This window comes from Rhinolophus hipposideros, assembly GCF_964194185.1.
Source record: "Rhinolophus hipposideros genome assembly, chromosome: 1".
Taxonomy (NCBI): Eukaryota; Metazoa; Chordata; class Mammalia; order Chiroptera; family Rhinolophidae; genus Rhinolophus; species Rhinolophus hipposideros.
This window is the reverse complement of record NC_138047.1, coordinates 16,634,257-16,660,375: the sequence shown is the minus strand read 5'-3', so window position 1 is coordinate 16,660,375 and position 26,119 is coordinate 16,634,257. Positions and strand designations below refer to the sequence as shown.

General features: G+C 34.0%; 1 protein-coding gene across 2 annotated transcripts in view; it reads left to right on the top strand.

Annotated features, from left to right (window-relative positions):
* Positions 1 to 26,119, top strand: part of PLXDC2 (plexin domain containing 2) — a 393,562-nt gene that overhangs the window by 322,420 nt on the left and 45,023 nt on the right. For both annotated transcript variants that reach the window (XM_081040277.1, XM_081040276.1), the window contains 3 exons: positions 10,781 to 10,841; positions 18,347 to 18,497; positions 19,870 to 19,908. In XM_081040277.1, the coding sequence (XP_080896403.1) occupies positions 10,781 to 10,841; positions 18,347 to 18,497; positions 19,870 to 19,908 (251 nt within the window). The remainder of the gene's footprint in view (positions 1 to 10,780; positions 10,842 to 18,346; positions 18,498 to 19,869; positions 19,909 to 26,119) is intronic.

The following is a 26,119-nucleotide window of genomic DNA, read 5'->3' as shown; positions in this document are numbered from 1 at the left end:
TGATTTTTAAATGTTGATAGCCCTTGCTAAAATAAAGACTTGATATGCATTTCTAACTATATAACTATATAACTTTGATTTGATAATAAATGTTCTGTCCTTAAGCTGGGTGCTATAACCTTTACGGAAGCTTGCACTGGAGAGAAGGTAATTCTGTATCACAGGACACTTCTCTGGGAGCGCAGCTTGTGTTAAGTTTCATGGTAAACGGGGTTTCAGTAAAAAAGAAGGCAAGGAAACAATGTTAGAAATGAGAGGGAAGTGATTTGAAAAGGAGTTTGTAGAAAGTAAAGGGAAGGTGTCAATGAAAATGTTAAGTAATGGTTGTTGTTTGAATTTCCGTATCGTCTAACCCCCAATGGCTACCCTCCTCTGGAAATCCTGGAGCTGATCATTTCTGCAGCTCACTATATTGACAGATTTCTCTATGACCATAGGTTTCTGGCTTCCTTTAGTAATATATACTAATCTCAGTGTTTTATAGAGGAATACCTACAACTTTTATCTTTTTAGTAGCCTACAATTGGCACCCTACTCAAAAGTTTACCCATTTACTCTGAACATTTAATCCTAAAATATCCTATTGGATACAGCTGACTTTGTCATTGTAGTAGTTAAGCTATTAGCTTTTCAACTTTCCAAAATCATAATGAATATGACTTTGTATCTGTAATGATGGTTGTTATGAGTCTCAGCTGTTCAGTTATTATATAATCTGGTATGGCTGTCTTGTTTTTGCCACTTAATTGAGCTGTGTATAAGTTTACCTCTCATTTTTACTTTACACTCATGTAAGACACACGGCAGGAAGCAATAATGATTTGACTATTCTCCCAAAGCTTCATATTCTTGGGTTTTAACTTCTCTTTGTCTCTTCAAATGGTACAGTGCAATGTTGATTAGAAGCAGTGAGAGTTTCTGATCTTAAAAGGAAAGCATTCAGTCTTTATTATATATGATGTCTTGGTTAGTAAAATTACAGAGGTTTTAAGTGCGCATTTCTATAATACCTTATCTATATATCACATTGTGTGCTTACCACCCAGAGTCAGTTCTCCTTCCATCACCATATAGTTGACCCCCTTCACTCTCTTCTACCACCCCCCTTCCTATTTTTTTCTTGTTTCTGTTTTGTCTTGTTTCTGATCTTAAGAGGAAAGCGTTCAGTCTTCATTATATATGATGTTAGCTATAGATATTTATGAGTATAGAATTTTAAAACCCCAAGAGGTAGGAATCAAATCCAGCAAAGTTAAAATAATTTTAGCACAGCCAAATAATAAATTTATTCCATGAATACAAACATGCTTAGAACCCCAAGAGTTAAGAATCAAATCCAATAAAGTTAAAATAATTTTAACACAACCAAATAATAAATTTATTCCATAAATACAAACATGCTTAGTCTAAAGAAATCTAATACTCATACAATTGATAGGATTAATATTGATGCTCATTTGGTCATCTTGAGAGATGAAAAAAATTTGATAAAATATATTTTTTCCTAATAAAAATGTTAGCAGACCGAGGCAGAGGGATACATATTAATACAATAATAAATATTAGTTTATAACAATGAGAGAAATATAAGCCCCAGAAACATTCTCATTAAAATAAGGAAGGCAAGGATGTGATTACTACTATTATGTAACATTATTATTTGTAAATAAAGGGACCAGTTATAAAATAATTACACAGAAATCAATAGCTCTACAATGGTCAGATATAACCATTTAGAAAATGCAGTCATTAAAACTCCTTAACAATAGCAAAAATAGATAAAATAGTTACTAACAAGCTTAATAATGTGTATTCCCTACATAAAAAAAACAGTGAAAGTTTGATGAGGCAATTAAAAGAACCCCTGAAAAAAACATTGTATGGATGAAAAATTACCATGTATAAGATGTCAATTATTTCTACATCAATTCTATCAAATTCATAATAGGATTATTTTTGAAACATCATAATGTGATTATAAAAATCACAGAAAAGAATAAATGAGTGAGACTGCTCAAGAAAAATTTAAAAATAAGACCAATAATGGAAGACTTAAACTATTCAGTACTAAATTATGATATAAAACTATAATAATGAACTGAAAGCAACAAAGGAACAAGACAAACAAAGAAACAAAAACTCATAGACACAGACAATAGTTTAGTGGTTACCAGAGAGTAATGAGAGAGGAGGGTGGTTGAAGAGGGTAAAGGGGGTCAAATATACGGTGATGGAAAGAGAACTGACTCTGGGTGGTGAGCACACACACAACATGATATATAGATGATGTATTACAGAATTGTACACCTGAAATCTATGTAACTTTACTAACCATTGTTACCCCCAATAAATTTAATTTAAAAAAACTATAATAATGAAATATTTATAGTAATTGTATAAGAAGAAACAAAGCAATCAGTGGGAAAACATACAATTTGAGAAATAGGCCTTAGCATATGAGTTTATTATGTAATAAAACATGCAGTTTCCCCCAAATGGGTGAAGTTCTATTGTTTAACAAATAATCCTGGGACTCTTAGCCATCTATTTGAATAAAGTTTTTTTGTTGAAATTTGCTTCTTACTTCACACCATATACCAAAATAAGTTTAGAATAAGTTAGAGAACTAAAAGTAAAATATGAAATAATGGGCTAACTTAGAAAAACTATGGCAAATATTACTTAATGCCGAAGAAGTAGAGGCCTTTTTGAGGAAAAAGCAAACAAATAAATCGTGAAAGAAAAGGTTGAAAAACTTCACAACGTAAAAATACAAATGGCTATATAGCAAAAAAAATTCATATTTAGATTTGAATGGCAACTTATAGACAGATGAACTATTTAACAGAGATTTAATTCTCTCAATTCATAGAAATCCTATTTTTTTAAAAAAAGAATAGCTCAAATAAAATGGGGAAAATAAACAAGTATATGATTCAAAAATATAGAAACACAAATAGTCAATAATATGTTTTAAAAGTTTAACCTCACCTGTAATATAAGAAAGGCTAATTAAAACATGGTACCTCATTTTTAATCCATTGAATTGTTAAAAGGATGATGGTGTGTATTTTTATAAGAGTTAAAATGACTCTTATTTGTATATAAATGTATATAAATGTATAGGTTGAATAAAATTTTTATAAAATAATATAATGCAAATTATGCTGTCATTAAAATGAACTCTCAAGGGATATTTATGGACATGGAAAAATATAGCCCAGACTATAATATTAACTGTGGAAAAATAAGTAATCACGTTATTTTCCCAATTTAATTAATACTTAGGTATAAGACAATATACATTAAATAAAGACTGGGTCGGATATAAAACTAACTAATAGTATTTAGCATTGGAATAACACTTTAATTTGTTTTTATACTTTTCTGTAATATTCTATTAAAATGATTATTTTAAAAACTGGGCAGTGCTATCTAAAGCATAATTATGGTTAAAATTTTAAACTATATATTGGGACAGTGGTATTCATGCTAACGGTTGCAGTTCAGAAGGGTCAGGCTATAAATTACCCGGTGGGTTACAACCAGAATTTTTTTTAATGAAATAGATTGGAATGAAACATCTCTGTCCTTTATGTGAATCTTTCAAAACAAAGAAAGAAAGAAAAAGAAGCATCACAACAAATATTTAATTTCAGTGTACGCACATAAACACACACATACCCAGATATGTGTATGTCTAAATACTTGATGTTACCTATATTTCTTACTATGGTTTATTTCAAAAAGTTAGAAAGACTATCTTGGAATAATCTGTTGATAGAATTGAAGATTTCTGAAATGACTTACTTTACATTGCTAATACTTTCACATTCACTTCTTGTAGGTGAAATAGCCACAGAGAAGTCACTGAGAAACTCAGAGTTAACTATTTCAGCCACTGCTGGTTTGAAGAAAAAAAAAAATTAACCAAACACAATGCCCAAACAAAGCATTTATACTTGTGAAAATCTAAAATATATGATGCTCAGTACTGCAGGATTATATAAATTAAAGCACAGCCAAATTTGCATCATTTAAATTTTCCTTAGCCAGCATGTTTCTAAGTGCACTAGCAGCATTTAAAGTTAGATGGAGAGCAAAGATAGAAATTGAATTTTACTGTGAGATTAGTATTGAAAGCAAGTCAGTTCAACTCTTTTGAATGAAATAGCTTTTGAATGAACTATTTCCATATGGGTGAATATTTTATTCTCTTGCCCCTTCTATGTAGCATCTTAAGGATTTTTTAAATGTAGGTATAAAATAAGTACTCAAATATCTAATAATCTGGGTAGACTTGGCATCTTCCTGATTAAAATATGCTGAAAGTTTGCAGCTCCGGGCTATTCTTAATTACTTTGCCCTGATATGTGTCTAATGGTTCTCCAGTGTATCATTGACTTTCTTTTTATGCATCACAACTTCAACGAATATTTCATCAACTTTTATTTAAAGTAGAACTAGGTCCATCATTCCCTGAAAGCATTGACAATGACAAATGAGGATATTTTGCCAACATCAGCAGAGGCTTTTAATCAGAATAAGTTCTGAAAAGATTCACTTTTTTTCTCATCAGCCTAAATGTTGTAGCTTCACTCCCAGAATCAAATCTTTCTTATCCTACAAAAACCCACACTGAAAACAGACTAGGCTTCAGGAGGTGACACTCATGGGAACAAAGAACTTCAGCATGAAAAGCCAACTTACAAAAATCATTTTCCTTATTAAAAATATTTTTTAGTGAAAGTGGGGAATAAAAGCCAAAAAGTAACAAAAGCGTTTTTTTTACCAATAACTTGAGAGGAAAGAGGAACAAGACGTGAATTTTTTTAATAAGATAAAAGAATAGGTATTGTTATGCTTTTAATCCCATATTAGGGCTACTCTCGCTTCTAGAAATCTAGAAAAAAGGTAATGCCTTTATTTTACAAAAGCATCTCTGCAAGATGACACATGTGTAAATGACAAGGTTCCAGATATCAGATATCAGATGATATGACCCCAGATTTCCATCTGAAGCTCATCTCTAAAGCAGTTTCCGCATTCTGCAGAGAACTGTTCTTATTGGCATTGGATCATGATTCAGAGCTACAAGTAACATCAAGAGCTTTCATTAAAAGGAAACACATTATACAAACATAATACGTGTATCCTTGCATATTATAATGATATAAAATTTCATGATTTGTCCTAAAATATTGTCCCTGTAATGTGTTTCTATATAGATTCATCTATCACTCCCAGAGTGGTTCAGGCATGAAGATTCTGAACAACTTTAAGCTCAAGTTACTAGATTTTAGGAGAAATATTTTTCGGAGTGAAATCACTGATGGCATGCCTAAGGTCTGCGATTGGACCAATAACCACACCCTATACAGGAAATGAACTATGAATTTTTATTAATTTTTTTGAGAGTAACGCTTATAATCTCAATTTTAAATTTTATGACCTACCTTTCCAATTAAAATTTTTCAGTATTTCAACACAAAATTATTTTCCTCTATCTCACACCTTCATACTACCTGTTATTTATCTATTTTACCTTACGATAAAAATGTTATTACAACCCCGGATATTTTCCATTATACTTGTTTCTCATCTAAACTACTTCTGCTTTTTTTTAAAGCATCCTTCCATTTCTTTGATGCTGGAGGATCATTTTTCACACTCTTGCAGACTGTGGCAGAAAATTTACTAAATGTACAACTGATTTTTCCATTAAGATAGCACACTATGATAAATGCACTTAAGGCCGCAAGGACCGTTTAAATCAGCAGACACCTTGATGAGATATATGTCTTCAAGTTCTCAGAACTTTTCAGACCTTTATTTTTAGATAACAATGTAGACGACAGGTCAGCAAGCTACTGCAAGTACGCCAAATTTGACCCACTTCCTGTTTTTGTAAATATAGTTTTATTGGAACACAGTCGCACCCACTTCTTCATGTGTTTGTCTGTGGTAGCTTTTGAGCTCAATGGCAGAGGTGACTAGTTCGGACAGGAACTGTACAGCTTGCAAAGCCTAAAATACTTACTATCTGGTCCTTTGCAGAAAACATTTTCTGACTCCTGATCTAAAAACTAATTGCTAACTGAATCTTAAGGTTCTGTGAAGTTACTTTCCTAAATTCTCTTTTGTAGCTATCTCTTCTCACTGATGAAATGGCTCACGTTCAATTATGTGGTAAAACACACTTCATTTTTAGTAATTATGTATTGCTTATGTACCAATATGTATGTTAACATTTGCTCTATTTTCTTCCCCTGAATATATCACCCTTGCTAAATAAATCATGTCTAAAATTCTTTCTACAAAACTAAGATAAGTTAGAGATTTGATGAGGTTTACACTTGAATCTTTTGAATGGATAGAGGCTGCCACCTGGGAGAATATTGTTTCTTTTCTAGGCTGCCTTATTTAATGGGGTTCACTTAACATGATTGCTGGGCCCTTTGAAATCAACACCCCATTGAAATTGAGTGGAGAATAGTACCATTAATTTGAAGTATAGCTCTCTATCCATTTGTTTTGGAATTAGGTAATAGCGAGAAGAAGGGAATAACTTGAAAATAAAAACATTGGAAACCTATTACAGCTAGGAGCTCACACTGTACTGAAATCAGATTTTGAGAAATATTTATGAAAAGATGTGACCTCTGTCTTATTTATAAATATTGAATAAAGATTTGGCCCATGTTTGACAGCAACTTAGATTTCCTCTCATAAGATTCTATAATACTAATTCCCAAATATGATGGTGAAGGACATTTCACATTAATATGGTGCACAGAATTAGTTCCTAAACTTTTCAAAATGCTATTTATAAAAAGAAAATCTCATTCATTTATCAACGATTGTCGACCTTGCTACGTGCATACTACAGTCATTATTTAGGGATTAAAACCAGCTGATATTTACTAAACGTTGACTATGTACCAAGCTTTAATTTTAATTAATCCTTACAAAACTTCTCTTGCCTCATTTTACAGATGAGGAAACAAGCTTAGATAGGAAAAATTACATACCTATTTTGTGCCCAAGCCAAAATTCCAACTCCAGCAGTTCGACCTCGAACCCTCCCTTTGAAACATGTTCTCCCCCAAGTCTTATAAGATAAGACACAAGCAATTGTAGTGTAATAACACTTGATTGGGGGGAGCGAGGTGGGGGAGAGAAAGGGGGTCTACTGAAAGAGGGTCGCTAACTATTCTAGGTGGGAAGAAACTAGATGCTTCTTGGAGGAGATAGGCTTGGGTTCACCTGGATTCACTAATTAGAGACAGGAAGGTATTCCAGGCATAAGTCATAGCAAGTTCAAAGGCAGAGACATGAGAGAGCACAGCACATTCAGGGAGGCGCAGTAGGGCCATGAGGAACAGGTTGTAGCCAGCAGGCAGGAGGAGTGCAAAGGGGCCTGCCATGTGGACATACCATACAGAAAGTCAGTGGTTTTCAGATGTCACTGTGGTAAGAATCACCTGATGTGCTTGTTTATGATGAACGTCGCTGGACTCAAATTTCCAGAGAATCTTATTCAGCTACACCCAGGAACTTATATTTCAACAGGAGTATTAGATGATTACAATGTAAAGCGGCCTCTTTGCTCACACTGCTAAAAATGCTGGGAAATCAATATGCTGGACCATGACATGATTAATTTCATTGTGTTTTAGGGAAACCAACAAGCGCTTAGTGGAGTGAGGAAGTCATGCTCAAAAGTGATTTTTGGTTTATTTTGAATTTGGAAATAACATAAAGGTGTTTTTTTCTTAATAATTTACAACACACACAGAGAGACATACACACACACTCAAACACCCTTTATTTTTTGTAATTGCTTCCAGATGCTATGTAGAGCACTAGGCTATGAAAAATGTTAAACGAGCAGCATCCAGTTGTGTTAATTTTTTTAAGGCACTGTAAGCTACAGAAACGCATGCGCTTTTCAAACCAAATCTTATTTCTGTTTGCCATTCTCAATTCTTCCTACCCTAGCAATGAGTAAACTGCAGATCAATTAATAGGAAATCAATTGTGAATAAATGAATGAATTACTTAATTGAATCATATATCTTTAATAGAATCTAATTTCACACAATATACTGGGGGATCATTTAATAAATCAAGCAAAATGCGGTATTTCTGTACTTTCCCCTGGGATTGATTTAACCATTTAAAGGACTAATTACTTAAGATAAAATTTCAATTGGCCCATAAATTTAAGATTTACTACTGTCTTGTTATAATAGAAGGTAAAAGTTGTTATTTCCCATTGGCTTTGACTACATCTGTAATAGAGTCAGTGAAGATAAACTGCATTTTAAAAACTGTCTGTCCCATTTAATTATTTGTGGTCAGGTAGCTCCAAAAAACATTTTCATTGTAGAAAATTGATATATCCCCATCTCACAAAAGACAATGTCAGTAGGTACATTTCTGTTTATAAATTGTATTGGGGGATATTGGGGAACAGTGTGTTTCTCCAGGGCCCATCAGCTCCAAGTCATTGTCCCTCAATCTAGTTGTGGAGGGCGCAGCTCAGCTCTAAGTCCAGATGCTGTTTTCAATCTTTAGTTGCGGGGGGCACAGCCCACCTTATTGTTGAAAGCTCATGATCTAACCAGCTGAGCCTTCCGCTGCCCCTCCAGAAGCTCAGCAGAAGCTCATTGTCTTCAATCTAGTTGTGGAGGACGCAACTCACTGGTCCATGTGGGAATTGAACCGGCAACTCTGTTGTTCTGAGCTCAAGCTCTAACCAACTGAGCCATCCAGCTGCCCAGCATGTACATTTTTAAATATTTAAACTTGAAAAGAAAAAAGAAGAAGAGAGAATGCGATCTAACTCATCTGGAATTAAATAGACTCTAAATGTCAGTGTCTCTTGGGGTAATCAGAGATGGGTTTGACCAACTGGGCATTGTCAAAGTTAGCATGCCAGATCACACACTGATGTTTATTCCACACTTAAGCTTGTTCAACACAGATGGTAGGCATAAAATAGCTGAACTCTAGTGAGTCATGTCTGGGCAGAATGATAGATATGGTCTTTTGTGTTGACAGTACTGTTGTTTTCACATTCCACTTGAATTAAATTATGCTCATTCATGTCATAGTACATAATCTCTGGCAGAGATTCTTAGAAAAAATCATCATGCGGACCCACTGCAAAACAAGTGGGGGAAAAAAGGTAGCACTGTAACCCCTATAGCAAAATATAAGGCAAAAGTTGAACAGCCTCCATTTATTTAAAGAACTATATCTTCAGATTAACACGTATTAATACGGATTCATGTATATTATATATAAATGTATACTTAGATATTAACATCCAGGAATAATGTAAATCTTTAACTTTAATAGGCTGGCAAAAAAAAATATTGTGAATTTCTAATATGAAAAAAAAACAACATGTGTCAGACATACTAGGCATGATCATAATATGACACTGGCCCTACCTTCAAAATGTTCACAGTCAAGTCTGGTAAATAAGACATAAGCATTTGAAATTTTATATAAAGAAGAAAAGTTAGTAAAGTAAGATGTGAGCAACAGCAATCACGAAGCTTTATCATAAGGGGTTCTGGAGAGTAATTTCTGAGTCTTGAGAAATGAATGGACTGTAGCTAGGTAGATAAAGAGGGCAGAAGATTATTTCAGTCAAGGAAGAGAGAAAGAAGCCACAAATGCTTATTAACCCAGCCCTTGATAAATTAGACCTTTTAGATATGGCCTAATTATAGTGTTGTTAGGAGTCCCCAAGAACACACTTAAGTTGAATGATTCACTAGAAGGACTCAGAGAAATCAGAAAAGCTCTTATACCCAAGGTGGCCATTACTGCAGCAAAAGGATACAGAATAAAACTAGCAAAGGTGAAAGGCACATAAGGCAGAGTGCAGGAGAGACAAGCTTCCAGTTGTCCCGTCCCAGTGGAGTTGTCCTTGCCCAAACAGCACTTACTCCACCGGCAACACTTTCTAAAAGCACACAGCGTGTACTGCCAACCAAAGAAACTCCTCCAAGCCTTGGTGTCCAGGGTTTTTATTGAGGGTCAGTCACGGAGAGATGAAATGCTACCTGACGAAACTTATCTTTAGTCTCTATCCCTGGCGTAGGTCAAACGGATACAGCATGGCCCAGGGCTCCAGGTGAATAAAACAGACATTCACCATAAATCATGTTTTTAGCATAAACTTACTTGCTTAGCCCAAGACCGGAGGTGTACAAAGACAATCTTATCTGGCAGGATATTAAAAGGGCTTAGAGGTTATCTCTTCCAGGCGCCAAACAAAGACCAGTTATTTCTTTGGAATGTGTGGATTTGAACACCCCAATCCTGCTTAGTTAACCCTTTACTGCACAATAGAGTTTGTGTTACTGTGGGTCTTAAACTTAAAAATTGAAGAAAAACTTAAATCTTAAAAGATCTGAAATCCTGAAAAATGATACCTGCAAAATATTTGACAACCAACTTCATAGACTAGCGGTTGGTCTTCCCCGTGGGGAGGAATCCAGGTGTCCTGCCCATTGCATGGGCCTCAGTGGAGTTGTTTGCTGCCATGTTTGACCCTAATCACATGACTACGTAGGAGTGGGTTTTTACACAGAACACGGTAAATACTTCACTGCTGCTCCACTTAACAGTTCTGTAGAAAAAAGCTTATGTTGTGCTAAACTGCATGTAAGAGAATTAACTACTTACCGATCTTTTTCTTTTAATTTTGCCCCTCACGCCCTGCTCTCTTTTCTGAACTGCAATATGGTCTTCTCTGAAGATGTTCGAGTGGATTTGATCGCCATCGACAGGACTGGGTGGACAGTGGATGCCCTGAAGAGGTACACATGTGCTTTATTATGACAAGATTCAGAGGACTAAGCTGTCATAGATAGCTGCTACAACTTAATGGAAAGAGTATCTAATTTGATAAAAGTAGCCAGTGGTTTTTGAGTCCTTAATATGTGCCAGACTTTGGGTTTAAGTCTGTGCATGTAATTTTCTCAGTTTATTCTCATATCCATCCTGTGAGGTAGGAGCTGTTATTGCCCCATATTACCAAGTGGAGACCAAGGAGGGGTGAGGTGAGATGGGGGAGAGGTGTGGAGTGAGCGTATCCAGAGATGGGTATGTGCGTAGGGAATAGTAGAACGGGATTTGAATCTCTATGAACTAAGAGTAGCTCTCCAAAACACTTGCTGCTTTTCTAAGATCTAGGAAGCCATTTTGCATCTTTTTCAGTAAAATTACAAAAACAGTAGTATGGAAGAAAAGATTGATTGCAGTGAATTTTCAGGCTGTAAGAAGTTAGAAATGATATAACATGGAAACAGTAATTCCCAGGCAACCATGATGGAGACATTGGTGCAGTAAAATGATTCAAACAAGTGTATACAGTTGCAGAAGCAATTTTAACCCGGTGAATTTCATTTACACTCTTGTTTCAGGGTCACATAAAGATATTCTGTATATGAACAAGCAAAGTGTTTCTTCTCCCTTTTTTAAGGTTTACAATATGAATAAAAAAGCATGAACAAATAAACAATTTTTCTCATTCAGTAAAGCAGATCATGTCAAAGTGCTATTTTAAAACTTATTAGGTGATCAATAGTTACTAGATTCTTTTTTAAAATTAATTTTTATTTATGATGTTGCATAAATATCTTGATAAATACATCTTTGAGAACATTCTTGAACTTTAATCAACTTTTGACATTCATTTGGGTGATTACAGTGATATATACTAATCCATCTATTTCACTTCACTTACTTAAAAATATAGTTCAAAAAGAAAATACACTGATACAGTCGTAGTTGTGTTTTTAGGATGATGTTTCTTTCATGTAATCACAGTTACCTCAATTAAAAACATTTAAATTGAATATCTATATTTGTGTAAAGATCAAGGGTATAATTTAGACATCTTAATTTTCTTGCTTCAGTGTAGGCCCTCTGGCGACAGAGAAGAATCCATCAAAGGTTAAGTCCTAAATGTATTTGTGGGGAATTAACCATGTTGTGTGGCCTGTGCTAAGCACTACAAATAACAAAGATTTAAAAGAAAAAATTACTCTCTACTCGCAAGGAACTCAGAATCTAGCATTCAATAGTATTCTATTGTATTCTGTAGTATTCAGTGTTTCCTTTTAATAAGCAATTCTCCCCTTCTTTTACAGGTAAGTAAACAAGGTCCATTTTCTGTGCCTAAAACCAGGGTTACCTTTTCATTCTGATCTTGTGAGATGAGTCTATTCACTAAATGCAAATCCTAATACGAGCACTTACTACTTACTGTTCTAAGCACCAATAATGTAAGAGTGTAAGAAGTGTGTCCTGCAGGGTAGCTAGACCACTGGATGAAGGACTGCACTTGGAGAATGATATGGGCAATGATACAGGAACTGCAAATAGAGTAAGAGAAGGTTTGCTATGCTTGAGGAGGTAAGATTTAAAGTGATGCCTGAAGGGTAACTGGAGTTCTTAGAAGAGGAATGGCGAGAGATGACATTGGTGATGTAATCAGCGACCAAAATGTGGCAAGTTGAAGGAGTTTGGGCTTTATCTTGGACAAAAGAAAGCTATCTGAAGGGTTTGAATTAAGGGGATGATTTGATCCTAGTGCCTTTTTGAAGAATGACCCTGGCTGTGGGTAAATACTGGATTACGATACAAGAGGCTAATAAGTTGCCTGTAGCCGTGACTTAGGCCAAAAAGCTGATGATCTGAAGTAAACCACTGGGAATGGTGGTGGTGATCACAGGGTGTGGTGAAAGGGGGCTTAGGTAGCTTGTCGAATGGAAATGAGAACGATGCAAGTGTTTTAGTGTTTTTTCTTTTCTTTTAAAAAATCTTTTAAACATTTTTATGATATTAGTATAGTTCTAAAACACAATAAAGAAGTGAATATCGATGATTGTACTACCCAAGCTAAGATATAGAATTATTGATGACTATGAAACTGGCTCTTGGCTCCTGTTCCATTGCAGCCTTGCCTCTCCCCGTTAAAATAAATAAAACTATTCTGAATTTTGGGTTCATCACCCAGAATTTTGTTGTTCACTCTTACCCAGGATGATGCCTGTGGTGGCAGTTTATTCATTTTCATAGCCATATATATATATATATATATATATATATATATATATATATATATATATATTCTGTGGTATGAATATGCCGTGATGTCCCTGGCACTTTTTACATGCTGGGATGTAAGTCTCTTGTTTATGGAGATTGTTTCCAGATTTTTCCTATTTCAAAAACATCTTATGCTTGTCTCCTGAATCAAAGGCACAAAAGTTTCTCTAATATCCCTTAAAGGGGAATTACTGAATGTGAGTTAGGTAAATGTTCAATTTTGAGAGCTAATGCCAAATCATTTCCAACTTATCAACTCAATGCTACCAGCAGTGCTAGAACTGCTTCGAGTTCCCATTGTTTCATTATCCTGATAACCCTGGTTTTGTCGTATTTCTTTATCTCTGAAAATCTAATGGATGTATAATGGTATCTTATTGGGAACTTAACTTGCATTTCACCAATCATTGATGAAATTGAATGTACTTTCGTATGCTTTTTGGCTTCTGTGTTTCTGCTTCTGTCTTTCCTCTTCTGTGAGATGCCTGTTCATTATCTTTTTCTCATTTTTTTATTGAATAGTTACCTTTCTCTTTTTATTCAGAACACTAAGTCTTCATTCATATATAATTGACATAACAGATGTGATATATAGCCACCTTACAGAACTCTCTTGCTAATTTAGAAAACATATCTCAAGGCACTTGGTGGTTCTTTATTAAAAAAACAATCAAATCAGCTATAAGTGATGAGAGTTTTGCTTCTTTCTGTTTCTTATGTCATCTTATTTATTTTTGTTGTGTTATTGTTCTAGCTAGTATTCCAGTTGTATATATTTTCTCCCAGATTTGGTTTAATCTTTTCAACTTCTCTATGATTTTATTTAGTTACCATTCATTCACAGTTTAGTGAGTCTGATTAAGCAGTCTTTTATGGTTATTCTTGTGTGTATGTATAGCTTGTTTAAAAAGACTTTTTCTACCAAACTTCATAAAGTTATTTTCATATGTTTCTTCTAAATGTGTTAAAGATTTGTCTTTTACATTAAAAGTTGTATTCCATTTTGAATTGATTTCTATGTAGGAGGTAGAAATCCAATTTTGTGGGGATTTTCCCCCCTTATGAATAATTTCATGCAGAATGTATTCAATAATCCTTTTAGCAATTTCTTTCAAAGCCACTTCTTTCTTAGATAGTTTCCATGAAGTCAGTTTCTGGGACCTCCTGTCTTATCACTCAATTTGTTAATGCCCTGACCAATATCGCACTGTCTTAATTACTACAGTTTTATAAGAAATTTTGCTATCCATAGGACAAATCTCCTTAGTTTTTCGTCTTCAGAAGTGTTTTGACTATTTGGGGTTTTTTTTTCTTCATATAAATTTTACATTCAACTTGTCAAGATCTGTAATCAATCAGTCAATCTCGTTAATATATTGATTGGAATTACATTGAATTGTGAATTATATTGCATTTCCAAATTATGGACATTTTTTAAATTTCTCTTTTTGTTATTGACTTCTAACCTAATTAAATTGTTGTTCGTGAGCATATTCTATTTATATATGATACTGATTCTTTAAAATTGGTTGGAACTTTTTTGTGGAATATCACATGGGCAATTTAAAAAAATGATCTACATATACTCAAAAAAGAATGTGTTTTCTAATTTATTGGGTATCAAGTTTGATAAATGTACTATTCATTCAGACTTTTTCCATCTCTTTTTCACCCTCTGAGCTCTTTGGAAATAGGCTTCTCATCACTTCCTTCGTATCTTTTACATCTCTCGTGTACCATCTCATTTCTCGATGCTGCGTCCTGGGGAATTTCTTCCGATCTGTCTGCCAGTTTATTAATTCTCCCTTCATCTTGTTTAATCTGCTATTTAATCTATACATGAGGTAGTAATTTCAATTAATATACTTTTTTGTTTCTAAAATTTAAATTGGACTCGTTATTAAATCTTCCAAGGCATTTTTATAGTCTGTTATTAGCTCCTTTTAAAATTTTATGTTTCATGTCTTTAAGTATTTCATATATAATTTGTATATATTTCATATTGGATGATCCCAGTATGTATCATTCATTAGTTTTGCTCTTTGCCCAAGTACTCTTTTTCTTTGTGTGTGTGTGTGTGTGTGTGTGTGTGTGTGTGCCCTTTAATTAGAAGTGCATATTTGTTTGATCTTATTCCATAGGAATCCCTATGACCTTCATAGGTGATGTTTTCCACCAAAGAGGGTTTGATGATGAGAACCCGAGCGTTTTAAAGGATACCATGTGCCCCTGCCTTAATGTGAGGTGGAGAGGTTTAGATTTATCTCCTTCATCTACTGCTGGCACTGGCTTGATCTTCTCTTAGAGCAATACTGGTTTTTGACATTTTTGCCCTCAGAGCAAACCCTGCTTTTATACTTAATGTATACTGTTCCTACTTGTCTTTATGACACACAGCTTTTGCTTTGCTTTGTGTTGTGGGGGAGACAATAGAAAGACACACTTGGAGATTTTCTTTACTTCCTGAAGATCCTAGCAATGCTTTAAAATTCACATTTTTATCCAAAATCTATTAGTATTAAATTCTACTTGTATTTAGAGTCTTTAGCCTACCTGTACTGGCATAAGCAAGCCAAGTCCAAGATTTTACTTTAAACTTTAGGGTGTCTGATAACACCTTTTTTGTTTTTGTTTTTTGGAAATAAAAACACAGGAGGAGGCTAATATGTGGCAAGTCCCATTTTAGACTTACTGAATTTGAGATGTCTATGACATCCATATGCATATGTTAAGTCAATAGATGAATATTTAGGTCTAAAATCCAAGAGACAAATGTGGATGGAAGATAATAGATTTATGAATAATCAACATAAATTTATGAATAATCAACATAAAGACGTTAATTGAAATCATGGGTGTAGAGGAGACTGCTAGTGAGAAGGCATACAGTGAAAAGATGAGTCGAAAATAGTCCATAAGAACCACTGATACTTTGGGGGTACAGACAAAATAAAGGAAATAGAGAAGGAGTTATTAGAGACATATAGAAAATTGATGAGCACATGTGTCACAAAACCCAAGATTACAAAGTGGGCAACTATGCCAAATGCTGATTGAGGTATCAAGAGTATACCATAGAAGGTTTAGTAAATAAGGAGATATTTAGGAACATCAGCATGAGAAATTTCAATTAAGGGGAACTGGGTAAAACAAGATTTTCATAAGTGGGGAAAGTGAGAGTCTGAGAAGACCACCAGCTTTTCTGGGAGTATGACTGTGAATGAATAATGTCAGCATGCATTGTGGAGAAGAGGGAGGAGTGAGTTTTTAAAATAAGATTGGACACACTTGAGTATATTTCAGTGCTAATGGTATTAAGACAGCGGTAAATTAGAAATTTAAAACACTGAAGAGAGAGGATGGGATCAAATGAGCAAGTTCACAATATCTGTGAAGGTGGTCTGAGTTGGGCCAGAGTGGAGATTGAAAGGATAGCTATAGATAATAGAGCCCATTTGTTATCACAGAAGGAAAGAAAAATAGGTTAATATAGATTCAAGCAAGAATGCCTATTTGTAAAGAAATTTAAAGAATTCTTGCTGATGACTCTTTCGTTTAGGAAATAAAAGGTAAGCCTGTTGGGTAAAAATTGGAAGGGGCGTTATGGGATTGTAGTTGTGAGTAGAATGGAGAGGGTTTGAAATTGATACTCAAGATAATGGGAGGGCAGTATTGCCAAGCAAAATGGAAGGACCTGCAGAGAATGCAGTAGCTAAGTTTTCAGAGTTCCAGGTGGGGGATGGTGTGATGGTTCTCCAGCTGGTCCTGGCTTTGGAGCAGGCAGGGAAAAGGTAAATTTTTTTTTTACTATATTCAGTGCTGCTGATTTTCTGAAAACGTCATATGGAAAAAAAACTGGGTGAGATGCTTAATGTTACTGAAAATATATGGAAGTGATGTTAAAAAGGAGACTTAAAGGAAGACAATCATTGTGGTTGGGCTTTTTATGTAGTCACAGGATAAGACAAATTGGAGTGAACAGACAGGTACACAGATAGGCTGAAAATCGGGTAACTGAATTTATGATTTCGGAACTAAAGTATTTCCAACTTCATATAAAGTCCAGGGTGTGGGGATGATAACTAAAGTGAATCAAGAAAGAGATAATAAAATCATTGGAGCTGAGAAGATGCAGGAACTAAAGTTGGTGGAATTGAATAGGCCCCTAGGATATTAAAGTAGAGAATAAAACTGTGTCATGTCCAATTAGTGAAAAGGAAGCCTTCTCAGGAATTCTTCCTAACCAGTAATAAGGTGCATTGTACTTTACTAACAACAAAAAGAGTTTAAGAAAAGTATTTATGTAATAATAAATTCAAAGGCGGAATGAATACCATCCATTTGCAGAATAGGTATATTCTACTCAAGGCCCATGAAAGGGATGGAATTCTTCGAAGTACAAAGAGGAGGTGGGAAGAAACACCAACTTCTAAACCATAAAAGTTTGGAAATAGAAGATTGTTACTGGTGAAGGTTATAGGGCTTATTTGTATGAGCTATGAATGAAAAAGACGATATGTAACTGTTCCTGGTGTCCTCAGTGTAGCTCTGCTAGGGAAAAGATAAGCTACGTGAGTGCCGTTCAATCCTTTGCCTGGTTGGTTTTGAATATTTCATACAGGAAAACAAAATTTTAACTAGCTATTCAATTTATGGTGGATTATTTTTAAAACAATAAAGGAGTATGGAGCAGCACAATTTTTTGAATTTATCATTATCAGTTTGATATGAAGGGAATGCAGTCTTTCTTCACATCCCTAAGCCTGTTTTAAAACTTGTCTTTATGCATGTGCTTTTCTTCTTGTATGAACTTTTCCCTTTTGATATCATGTCTTATACAAATGTATTGATATAAAATTTAGAGATAAATTTGATGGTAAGATAAAAATATGAAAGGGTAACAGCAGAAAATGATGAAATCCAAATATCTAAACATGGAAATACTTTGTTATATCCAGTTTTTCTCTTGTCTATTTTACATACTTTATAAATGGGAAATGAGACAAATCCATAAATATAGTCCTGTACAAAAATAATTTGTTCCTCATCTTGATTTGAGAGTCTTTTGTGCTTTATAGACCAGCTTCTTTGATGTCATTAAAAATATATATATATATACATACACACACATATATATATATATATATATATATATATATATATATATGATCATTCTTAAATTTTTTTCCCCATCTGTTTCTCTTATTAGTCCAAAGAAAAGATGTGTGAGAACACAGAGCCAGCGGAAAGTTCTTCTCAGACGACCACCACCGTACGACCGACAACCACACTATTCAGGGTCTTAACCACCACCAGACGAGCAGCGACATCCCAGCTGCCCACCAGCCTGCCCACAGAAGGTGCCCTAGAGATATGTTTGCTTTTTTCCTAAAGGAGGGAAATGTCACAGAGTTGACATGAACCAGGGTCACTCTCTAGAGGGAAAGTTTTCCTTTAGCAAACTGGATTTCTAAGGGACTTCTAAAGGGAAAAAGGCAAAATTGTTATGGAATAAAAATATATTCCGGGATTCTATTAATGGACTGTGCCATTTATTAACAGTTAGCTTTCACTAGTGGCTACTTGTCTTTTCACTAGAAAAGGAATAGAGACTTCATATTGCTAAACTTTGCAGAAATTGAATTAACATTTTATCCACAAGATAGAAAGGCAAATGCATATGAAATGGTCATTGATTTTTGGATTCTGAACAATAGATAGTTCTACTCATATGCAATTCTAATATTTTCCTGAATATAGTCAATAAAAATAGAAAGCACTGTGTATGCCACAGAAATTGCCCTTGGAAGACATTTCCTCTGCCAGGGAATGGGAAAATACCAGATAACATTAATGCATAAGTACAACTCATTGGGGGAGGAGGTATATGAGCCAAAATGTGGTAACTATCTATTCTGAATGGTACCACTAAAGAGAAATGTGAGACTACTTGGCCAAGATTAAGCTTTGAGAGGGGGAAGAATGGCCTCATTTGTTTACTGTCATAAACCTTGTTTTCATCTGAATAAGAAATTAAACTTGAAACTTTTAATTGTAATTTAAATGGATATTAAAAGTTAACTGGAATAAAGTGAGGTGGAGAACAGCTGCTAAATACATTTTATTGCTTTTATGTTATGTTTTAATCCACATTATTTTGGGGTTGTTATACAGTCTGTGAAAATATTTTGGTAATTTGAATCCTACCCTTTAGAATGAAATATAACCACTAAAATGAAAAAGAGTGTCCTACCTTTTGTTCATTAAGGACAAGATTTTTTCATATGTGATGTTGGATATATTTATTAGCAATAATAAACATTTAACTTTTGAAGTTAAATTTCTAAATATTGACAAATCTTTATTATTCCAATTAGTTTGGAATTTTCTTGATCTTGATTTTTAAAATGAGCAAAACAGGTCATAATTATAGAGTCTAATGATAAAAACTCATTTTAATATTAAAAATAAATGTACTTTAATTTAAAATTATAAGTGTACTGTTCTCACACATCTTAACAATCATATTATACTTTACTAAAGTCTTGATTTTATAATCTCAGTAAGAAATTTTAGTATTATGTCATGTAAGCTACTCTCATTGAATTAGAAATTGACTCAGTAAAATATAAAAATCCATCATGTTAAGGCATTAGTAGACAGTTACTGCTCATGAGATTTGTGCACCTTTAAATTTTTTTCTGTTGTAATAACTTTAAATTTCTCTTTCAGATGACACCAAGATAGCACTTCATCTAAAAGATAATGGAGGTAAGAATTGATATTTTCATAAATATTTTTAGATCCTAAACAATTACGTTCATTTAAATGTGAGAAATGACTTTTGGGGCTTCTAAATAAAGACTGAGGTTACATTTCACTTTCTGATGGTATCAAACAGGAGAAGAATTCAGTGGGTTGGCTTAAAAAGTGAAATGGTTTCAAGAATGGAACGAAATTCTAATCCATGCATTTACCTATAAAACTACAGGACAACAATGACCAATGATGAAGTGACAATTTTATATGCTATGCTTCGTTGTTTTGACATATGGGGTGCTGGGGTAATGGGTGGGATTAAGATGGAGAGGATTAGGGCTAATACGCTGGCACAGCTTCCTATATTCTTTGTTGCTCTGGTTCTTAATTTAATTGTACATGTAATTTTCTAACAGCACAGGTATTGGGTTCAACTTAATTGTTTTCCATTAAATTAATTATTCAATATCCTTTATAAATAAAATTAAGAAATAGAGCACTATGGAAATATATCGTGTTAGGCCTTTTTATTGTTTATCTGAAGCAAGGAACAAAAATAAAACACTTAGTTAGAGCATAAAGTTTTCCTAAGGCAATTGAAAAGTATCTCTAATGGTACTGGAAAATTTGAGGAAGAAAGATTTTACCAAAACAAAGCTGTGAAAAATATTGACTAAAATTTTAAAAATAGTTCTTTTCCTGTTAAGCTATGTTAGCTCATTTTGCTTCTCTCTCATGGTATGCTGGATCTTGATGAAAGAGATTTTTTTTTTTTGTTAGTAACTGTTTATTCAGCTCAGGAAGGGGTTCTCCGCTTCTTAGCAGTATCTGTTATGTAAATGTGGACATGCTGTGACATTGATCTAAACACAGTTTTGCTTTTGCAGCCCCAGGTGATCTGTAAGTCAAAATTGTTAGGATATTTTCCTCTCTAATTATACAGAATAATTCCTAAATTACTCAGGCGAGGTTAGGTAACAAATATTTCTATGTTTTCTTAGGTCACTGTGTGGGTGTATGTACATATACATATGTACATACATGTATATATACACACACGATGACCTAAGATATATATATATATATATATATATATATATATATATATATATATAGAGAGAGAGAGAGAGAGAGAGAGAGAGACATATATAATTACTTTAGATTTGATATCAATCTGTTTGAAAGAGAAGAGAAGCTTCTTAGCCTATTAATATTTATTATTGTTACGTCGGTGGACCGTTGTTTTGCTTCTGCGTCATAGTGTTATTTTAGTTATTTCTTACTCATTCTATTAATGCAGTAAATGGCTAGCTTTAAAATGACCATTTGCAAAATATATACTAGCTGGAAGTAAATTAAAATCTTCGTGTTTAAAGGGACTTTAGCATTCCCTCAGTTCAAGATTTCTCAGAACAGGATGATAGTAAGTCTCACGTGAGTGTAAGTTCTAATATTAGTGTTATCTCATTTGAGGGAGGGATGTGAGATGAACGAAATGGAGGAGGGGTCCCCAAGAGGCTTCTGTTGTATTTGTTATATTTAATTCTTAACATGGGTAGTGATAACAAGCATGCTTGTTATTTTATTCTCTATGCTCTCTCATGTTTTCTTTTCAAATAAAATGTTCTATAGTGCTACTAGAAGCACACAAAAGATTCCTGTGATTAAATAGATGTGAGATACTCTGGGTGAGAGAAAACGAAAGAATTTTCTTTGCTGGAGAACCATTCAAAGCTTTTAATGTTCGGTTGTTCGTTCATTCCTTCATGCCTGCTGATTGTCTGCTAATGGCTGGGCATTGTTATAGGGTTGGTTCTATGACGGTGAACAAAGCTTAGACAAATTGCCTGCTTTCAGAGGGCATATATTCTAAAGAACCTGCGAGATGGTAGTGAGGATGGAGTGTGTAGCATTTCTTATTTGGTCATAAAACCTTTTTATAAGTAGCATCTCATGGACTTAGTGCTTTGTGGAATGCACGTCGGGAAATAGTTTTCTATAGAATATTGCCAATTATTCTAAGGAAGATCCTTAGTTTTGTTTAATGCAGCAAGGAATCATAAAACTGAAGATCTTCTTGACTCAGGCATTAGAACTACCTTATGATGCTGAGAGATCAAGTTAAGTAAATTCCAAGATTGAAATGGAGGGTTTTTTTTTCTTTTTGTATGATTAAAAAAATGTTGAATTTTCGGGTGATATTTAGATCACTGATTTGTAGCAGGTATCCATCAGAATTTCAAAATTTCACATTAAGACTTCACATATGTCTATACACTAGAACTCTTTACACGTCTAGGGTTGTTTATAAAGCACTTTTCCATAAAATATACTTAGAGCAGACCATCCTGACCAGTATTAAGATAAATGTTCCTTCCAAAGAGTACTTAAGAGAAATCACACATTACTTTCACAGTACCTTCATTAGGATGGCATGCTATCATTGCTTTTTATTTTCTAGACTTTAGAGATATGCAGAAAGGGTTGCCAATTTAAATATACCTTCATTAGTTAATTAAACGTGTTGAAAAAATAATTCAGAATTGTATTTTCCCTCACCCTCCAGATTAATATGTTGCAAAATTGAGGTAATGATAAAAAGGATACCTAATTTAAATGTTTTCTCACATTTATTGGGAAATTTTTAAATGCAAGCTAATAAATTTTTGTAAATTGCTACATACTGTTGCAAAGAAGTTTCTCACATTTTTATTTCTTGATTTAATTTCCTGATTTAATTGGCTGTTCTTGAAAGCATTTTAATTTAGTGGTCTGTATTTTCCTGGAAAGGGTAACATTTTTCAAAGTAGTCAATATGTAGCTAGAAACCAATGACCTTTCCATACAACATCTTTAGATATTGGATTACCTTGGCTCTGAGTCTTTATGAGATGTTTCTATGGGTTAAAGTAGTTGATTTGCTTAGTGGAATCCACAGCTGACATGATTATACAGTAACTTTCTAGAAGATTTTCCTTCGTCTTTGATATCAAAGCATAAAATACTTCTGAGCAGCTGGACCCCCAAAAGCACACAACAGGGCTTCTCATTTACAGGACCCAAAGGAGTTATAGTCTGCTAAGTCTCTCCTCCTGATGAATTTTCAATTGTGCATTGAGCTTCCTGCTCCCTTTCAGTTAGGTGGAGCCTCTGGAAGTTTCAGACGAGTTGTTTGATTGGAGAAGTTTTATTAGCGTTCAGGGTTAGTGGAAATTCAAGTTCTGTAAATAATTTGGAGAAAAGAACGTGAAAAAAGTGTACCAAGAGAATGATACCTATTGAGCGCAGGCTCCTTTAGTAAGATATAGCATCGATTGACCATTGCAAATGGCTGAACACAAAAATTCAGAAGAGTCTATCTAAAGATGGCATTGTCAAATATGTGGAGATGGAAGAAGAACCAACTCTGGGAGTGAACACACAATGTGACATACAGATGATGTCTTATAGAAATGTACACTTGAAACCTATATAATTTTACTAACCTTTGTCACCCCAATAAATTTAACAAAGATTAAAAAAACTGTCTTCTTCTGCTTTACAGTGTTCGAGTAAGTTAACAGAATAATCAGCAGGCACTAAACAAGAACAAAAAGATGGCACTGTATCTTCATCTGAAAGATAACTGGTTGCATGTTTATAATATTAAGTTTAGAGTAATACATAAGTCTAATCAAGTAGTCTACCTGTCCCTTATTTATGTGAAAAACAGAAGAGAAGGAAAAGAAAGAGTAAGAAGGGGGCAGGGGCACAGGAGAAAAAGAAAAAGAAGAGGAAAAAGCAGTATTTCCCAAGTATTTACTACATATGTTCCAGGTATCATTCTAAATGCTATACATACATTACCTCACATAATTCACGTAAGACCTGTGAGTTGGTCCTCTTTTTATTTTCATTTTATAGCTGAGGACATGAAGTTACTGAAAGGGTGAGTTACGTGGCGGGTACATGCCTGAGCTGGGATGGGAATCTATTTGACCTTGATGCAGATTCCAAGTCCTTACCAAGTTGATGGTATTGCCGCCCCCTTGCAGTACAGGTCTCTTACAACCAAGTTTCATATGGGAATGCCACCATAGGGTGTTTTACTTACACCTGCTATGTTCTTTTCCTTTTCTGTAACAACTGATTGTACTTGTGTTTGAAAATGAAATTTACCCTTCCCATGTAATTATGCATTAGTTTCCATTTTATCATTTCTGTGAAAATCACAATGCATTGATTCTTCTGTGTATTTGAGTAGTAGTGTCTGTATCACTGGCATGTGGTCTACAAACTGCAAGGCTATTCAGTAGCTTATGTTCAAAACCTAGCTTAAAGTTCTTTCAGCCTACTTGGTTTCCCTAGAAATTCAAGTTTAATTCACCATTAAGGGGTACCTAGAATAATGTTATATATATATATATATATATAATATTATATTATATATACTATATAAAATATATATGTAATATATAGTATATAATATATATGTAATATATATAATACATATAAATATATATATATTTCTGTAGGTAATGGTTATATGTATTTAAAGCTACATCTTCTTGTTATATAAATGTCTAACCACTATGCTGTATACCTAAAACCAATATAATATTGAAGGTCAACTATAATTGAAAAAAGTGGTAAAAAATAAATACAATAAAATAAACCGTATCTTCTTTGGATTTTCAGATCCTGGCAAAACCTTATTCAAAGGAATGACCTAGCTATATATTTTAGCAGATACAACTATTAAATGCATTTTTTGGCATTTGATTAGGTTGCTTTCAAATGGTACTCATCACCTAAATAGAAATGTAGATGTCTTCAAGATGCAAACTGGATAAAATTACATCCAGGGCTGAAAAGAGGGTTGTAAGCTAAATCAACGTCAAGATCTTTCAACTGAAAAGTAAAATCTTCAACCAGATTCAACTCAATTTAGCAAATTGAATTGTGCCATTCTGCTATATTGCGAATGTTAAAATTATTTCAAGCTCTGAATTCCAGTGATTTGATTTTATTATTTAAAATTTGTTGGCTGAGATTTATTCAAGTACCAAAAACTGCATTCTCTCTCGGTTTTTCTAAAGGTTCTTTCCTTTGGTAAAGTTAAGCTTGTTTTTTGAAAATATTTGACTATAAGTTGTTAATTGCTAATAATATTTAAATAATATCAGCACTCCAGGCAGCTGTATTATGCAGGTAGTACTGTATTTGTCATTTCTCCTCATTTCTAGGAATTTTACTAAACCTGGGTTCTGAAAGGCTGCATTGTTTAGTCAGAAAGTGGTGTCTAAATCATAGAGATGTCAAAATACCTACGTTAAGCAATTTACAGAACTTGACTAAGTTAATTCTAAGGTACAAACCTGCAAAGTAATTATAAAGAGCTAATACAGATACACTTTGAATGAACTACCCCTGCTGGTGTAAACTTTGTTTCTGTTTTGTTTACTTTCTTATTTCTGAATATATCATACGACTTTCTATCCAAAAAGAAAATGTCAGAACATTATTCTGACTTTACATCAGAATATTTCTAAGGTTATACTTTTATTACCTAGTCTGTAGTGACAGATCAAGTGTCTAGCATTTCATTTATCATTCAGTCGAATTATTTTTTTACTTTAATACATAAATCATCAAAGTAACAGATCTTTCGTTTTCCCCCTACCTTCCCTTGGTACGTTTTTCATCTACTTCTTCCGCATAGATCACAGTCTTGTAAGCAAAGAAAAATGTTATTTCCTTTTGACAGGCTATTGAATATCTATCACTTTCGATTTCTAAAACCATGGACTATCTTGGCATGTGGTTTTATCTTTTGCTTTGTTTGGCTACTTTTCATGCCATAGTAGTGAACATTTCTTATACTTCAGGATGCTATTTTGAATATTGCCTAGAGTCCGGATTTCGCTCCTAAAATTTTATCCAGAGTGGTGGTTCTCAACTTTTTCTGTACATTTGAATCACCTGGTCATTCTCACCTAATTATGTTATTCCAGCTTATAAAAACCCTATTGTTCAGACTGCTCTCCAGACCAGCTAAACTGAATCTCTGGAGCTGGGATCCAGCATATTTTTGAAACCCCCAGGTGGTTCCCGTGTAAAGTTGAGTTGTGGACGAGTCTTCTGATGCAATGTTTCACAATTATTACAAGCATCAGAATTAGTGGGGGAAGAGGGAGTCTCATTAAAATGCATTTCCTGTTAGAGTAGTTCTAGGGTGGAGCCC